Below are 5,347 nucleotides of genomic sequence, written 5' to 3' on the forward strand. Positions count from 1 at the left end.
CCCCCCCCTCGCAGGTCTCCGTCCTCCCCTGCAGGTCCCCGTCCTCTCCCCCCCGCCGCAGGCCCCCGGTTCCCATGGCAGGTCCACAGTTCCCATGGCAGGTCCCCGGTTCCCCCCGGCAGGTCCCTGGGGCGGGAGCCCAGACCCAGGGAGACTCCCTAGCAGGCTCCTGGTGTGGGTGGGGGCAGTGGCTGTGTCCCAGAGCAGGACTTTTGCCAGGACCCTGGACAGCTCCACGTTTTCCTACCTGAACCCGTCTTCCGGGCTCAGAGGCCGGTGGTCTGGGGGGCTCTTCTGGCTCCGTCCTGGAACGCCAGGTGCCTTCCCATTTAAGAAGCACCTGTGATAGTCTCACCCGTGGCTGGGTTGCCCCGCCGGCTTACTCTGTCAGGACTGAAATTGGGCTGGCAGCGCCCAGGCCCCTCCCAGATTTCCCAGCCACCAGCTCCTGTCCCACTGACGATGCGCACAAGCACTGCGCTCCAGGAGTGGTCGCCTCAGCTGGACTTGAGTTGAAGGTTCTTTTCACCTTCTCTCCACCATGGACACGTCCTTCTCGTCTGCCTGCCAGGAGGTCATGTGCTTCAACGCGAAACTGAAAATTCTGGAGCACCGTCAGCAGAGGATCGCCGAGGTCCGGGCCAAGTACGAGTGGCTGATGAAGGAGCTGGAGACGACCAAACAGTACCTGATGCTGGACCCCAACAAATGGCTCAGCGAATGTAAGGCCCGTGGTTCACGTCCATCGTTGCAACTGCCGGGTTCGCCGGCTACACAGTCTGGCGCACAAGCCAGGGGGAGACGGACACAGATGGACAGCATCTGTGTCCGATTCCGGGGGCCTCTGCTGCCCATCAGACGGAGACGGGCACCCTGAGCGTGCAGTCCCACTCTCTGGGGGACAGACGGGACTGGTGGGGGCAGCAAAGGGGTGGTGAGTATTGCTCTCGCGAGATTATGTCTTACGTGTCTCAGTCCAGAGCACCTGCAAATGAGATTTTTCCCCCTGCATGTGGCAGAAGATCACCCAGACGTGAAGGCTGTATTACAAATCTGCTCTGAGGCCACAAAATCACATTGCATATCTAGCCTGAAATAGACAAGAATTTATAGAGCTCTTAATAGGGTAGAAGGTGCAATCTTAGAAAAGCCTCATGGAGGATTCAGAAAGCAAGAAAGACATTTTTGAGTGAAAAAATAACATCCGTAGTGTTATTTCCATTTAATAGAAAGCCCAGGATGACAGTAACCATCTAACAACAATTCAGGACAATTTTGCTGTCTCCGAAAGACGAATTCAATTGTCTCTTATTTATTTGTTCCTACGCATTCCATTTACCACAATATAAAGCTCAAATCTGGTCCCGGCTGTTACACTGATACGGGACCCGATGCGGGAAGCCCTCGCACGTGGAATACGGTGCGTGGCTGCCATTAAATTCCCTGTCCTCCCTTTCCTGTCCAGCACTGGCCGGCTCGCTCTCCCGCCCCTCAGGCCCCCTGCACCTCCCTCTCCATGACTGTCCCCCACGACTGTCCCCTGCCTTCTCGCCAGTGTTCCCTGGCTGGTGGGGGAGCACGGCAGGTGGGGCCTGGGGACTCAGGTTTAGGAAACATCAGGTAAAATGCCACTGGGTGAGGGAGAAAGTGACAGGCTTGGCCGGCTCCCTGGCCGGGCCCTGCCTCCTGTAGAAGTCTGTCTTCCCGTGGCTCCTTTTGCATAAGGATGAGGTGACAACACCCCTCTGAGTGCCTCGCTGGGTTCTTACGAGAATCAAATGAGACAGCACAGCAGGACAGCTCGGTGACCATCTTTGATGCAGCCTGTCATGTCATGTTGTACCGCTAGTGGCCGGGACCGGTCATGCAGACCCGTTTGGATGCCAGCTTTCCCACAGACTAGTGTGGGACCGTGGGTGAGACGCCGAGCCTCTCAGAGCCCTGGCTGTGCTGCCCCCCCCGGGGAGTCAAATGCGTGTCTCCCACCTTGGTCTCCAGCCCACCCCACCCCCCACTCCCGGCTGTGGTCCATGCCTGTTGTCCCCAAGCTGGGCCCCCAGCCCTGGAGCCGGGGCCAGGCAGCCCCACCCCTCTTCCCAGTCAGCCCCGGACAGAGTAGGGGGCCTGGGGCCGGAGGGGGTGGCCCTGGGCGGCTGCTGTTCAGAATCCAAGGAAACTCACTTTTCGCTCTGTGCGGGCATGGATGCTAGAGAGAGTGGCCGGGTCATAAATCTTGGCGTGTCTTCCGAGTGCGAGGAACCGGAATCATTAACATAGGTTTTATCATCATCGTATTTCCCGAATGCCCAGTGAGTCTGTGACACTGGACAGGGCCGCGTCACGCGGCCTGCTCAGAGAGGCAGCTCCATCGCTAGTGCGGGGCTGACCGGAGGCGAACACGCGCAATGTAGTGAGCAGAGGTGTAGACGCCGCCCAGGTGAGACCCCCACAAAGGAAGGGGTTCGCCCCGGCTCCCCACTATAAAGTAAATAAAGCAGTGCTGCCCCAGACCTCCCACAGCGGGGCGGGCGCGGGCGCGGCCGGCTCGGGCCCTGAGGCCACACGGTCAGGGGGTCTCCTTCCCCGCGTGCTCACGTCCCCATCCGCTTCTGCCTCTTTGCAGTCGACCTGGAGCAGGTGTGGGAGCTGGATTCCCTGGAGTACCTGGAGGCGCTCGAGTGCGTGACAGAGCGCCTGGAGAGCCGGGTCAACTTCTGCAAGGCCCACCTCATGATGATCACCTGCTTCGACATCACCTCCAGGCGCCGGTGAAGACGGCCGGCCCGCCGGGCCCCTCGCTCTCCCGGCCCCCGGTGCCGGCGGCACTCAGAGATCGCAGAAAGCGGATGAAGGTTGGTGGCAAGTCTGGAGTGACGTTGAGCGGAAGGAGGTTTTTTCTTTTGTTTTCTGTAGGAAAGGTGCAAACCCCGAACACGCACGGGAGGAGAAAATGATGGAAGACCCACGGGATGGAGACGCCCCACGAGACTGGATAAGCACTTTGAGGAACTTTCGAGAACTTGTGTGTACATAGGAACTGCCGGCAGAAGGGGCCCTCGCTCTCCTCCTGGTTTTGCGAGAAAGGGCGAGGGTGACGTGGATTGCCGTGGGAAGCCAAGACGGAACAACGAAAATTACCCAGAATGACTGATTAAGTGCCTTGCAAATCTTTGTTATTATCCAAACATTTATGTTCATACTTTCTCGTGTACAGATGGTGCTAGTCAAGATGCAAACAACAAAACAAACACAAACGAAAATCAGACACATTTTTCGAAATGTATTTCCGGCTCGTTTTCTCTTGGTGTTTTATCCTATTTCTGACTCTCTGTTTGGAAGGAAGTGGTGTTTGTAGAGCTCTTTCCTAATCAGTATTGCATATGAATAAATGTTAGCTGTCTTGTATGGTTCTTCTGGTAAGGCCACTCAAACGGAACACGGAGACTTGGCGGACACAAGCCAGCGTGTTTCCTGGGAAGGCTGGAGCAGCAGGTGGCGCTCGATGTCACCTCTCGCGAGTGGCACCGCGCAGCATCAGAAGGTCGATCCTGGAGCAGGTGCACGTGAGCTCGGGAGACCAGGAAAGGAGAGAGGGGCTGCCTCTTTGAGGGGAAAAGCGCCTGTCTGACCTGGGCCCCACGTGCCCTTCGCGTGGGGCGCTTGTTTCATGCACAGTGTCCCCTCCGAGTCCCGACACTCGTACTGGTTGGTTCCTTTTCCCACCAATCCAGGGCTTTCGCGGCCGTGAAGCATTTTTCATGTTCACTTTTATTCCAAAGACTCTGGATTGAAAGCTCGAACCAGTTCACTAGAGCCATAATGTTCATTCTCTGGCTTTGTGACTTTGTTAGAGCAGGGGACCCTTCCTCGGGCTCGTGGGCGCTCAGAGACGCCACCGCGTTGGTTCAGGATGAGGGTGTTCTCTGGCTTCGTGACGTTGTTAGAGCAGGGGACCCTTCCTCGGGCTCAGAGACGCCACCGCGTTGGTTCAGGATGAGGGGGGAGGGTGGGGCTGTACATGTGCTCTGTTGGCTGGCGTGCTACTGAGATGTGACGAGTTCCGCTTCTCCTGCGTCCCAAAGCCTCCATCCCAGGAAAGGGCCGGGCTCGTCCGCCAACCTCGGCCCCTGAGGCTCCCGGCCACACACCACACAGCACTGCGGGGGCGGGCGCAGCTCCATGCACGCGGTGTGCAGGGCCTGGCTCCCAGGGACTCTGAACCTCATTCTCAAACTGAGGTGTTCATGCCCGCCACGCTTCCCTGAGGGATGATTACACCCGGTTTAGAGATGGACGCCTGAGGCAGAGAGGTGGAGGGATTGGCCCGTACCAGCTGTGGAGCCACAGGGGTGTCCTCTGGCTTCCGGGGCGGGGTCTCTCCCAGGCCCCCGAAGCCCACCTGGTGACGGAGGTGCTCGGGGTTTTACACAGTCCCGTTCGTGTGTCTCACGAGCCTCGTTCCAGGCGCGGTGGTCCCCACCGACCAGCTCCTCAGCCCCAGGACTTGCCAAGGAAGACGAACCTTTGCGATTCCTTGTTGATGCACCTCTGGACACAGGTGGCCCAGCCGAACTCAGTCAATAAGAACCGAAGTGCCGTGAGTGTCACGGTACCTGACCCTTTCCTGGTCAGACCAGGCACAGAGGGAAGGCGGCCCCAGAGGCGGGAGGCTCCGTGGATGACAAGCCCAGCTTTGCCTCTGGAAGAGCCAGCTCCTGTGCAGAGGACATGCTCACATCCAGCAGCTGAACAGGCTGAACATGGCGACAGGTGACTCCAGAATGGACTGCTTCCCGCTCTACGTTTCACAAGTGTGACTGTCTCTTTGGGGAGCAGGGCCTCCCCACTTCTTCAACCTGAACCCCATACTGCAGGACCGGCCAAGGCTCTCACACACCCCTGGCTCATTGAACAGACTTGGTCAACAGCAAAATTTTGAGGTCCCAGTCTTTTGAGTTCGAGTTCTTCATTCGGCATCCCATTTGGTCGTTGGTCTGAAATATGCATCTATTACTGCTTTAATTTGGGGGTGGTCAAAGGTGAGTCTGCTAGTCTTTGTGGGAAAGAATTCACTTGATGAGCAATCAGTATACTCAGCTTTGGCCCCTGGCACGTCCTCCCTAGCCCTGAGGTCACCCCGCTGGGCTGACTTCCTTAGCAGGCCAGGGCGGGGCCCTGGTGCCTTTTCTGGAGCGACATCAGGCGGAAACCTCTACAGAGATTTAAAATCCGTCAGTAGAATCTTTCCTAGGGCAGCAGCCTCACCTCATCTCCTGCCTAAACCGGCTTTTACCCATTGGTAGCAATTCGATGAGATAACAAAAGGGTCGCATGGCGCCTGGCAGCA

The 5,347-nt window shown here is 57.7% G+C and overlaps 1 protein-coding gene across 1 annotated transcript in view; it reads left to right on the forward strand.

The window, feature by feature from the left end:
• The window catches only part of LOC102887592 (kinesin-like protein KIF26B), a 243,884-nt gene extending 240,601 nt beyond the window's left edge, over window positions 1–3,283 (forward strand). The window contains exons 12-13 of the mRNA XM_025048510.1: window positions 572–722; window positions 2,624–3,283. Of these exons, the coding sequence (XP_024904278.1) occupies window positions 572–722; window positions 2,624–2,772 (300 nt within the window). The 3' untranslated portion in view covers window positions 2,773–3,283. The remainder of the gene's footprint in view (window positions 1–571; window positions 723–2,623) is intronic.
• Window positions 3,284–5,347: the final 2,064 nt, after the last annotated feature.

This window comes from Pteropus alecto, unplaced genomic scaffold (genome assembly GCF_000325575.1).
Source record: "Pteropus alecto unplaced genomic scaffold, ASM32557v1 scaffold115, whole genome shotgun sequence".
NCBI lineage: Eukaryota > Metazoa > Chordata > Mammalia > Chiroptera > Pteropodidae > Pteropus > Pteropus alecto.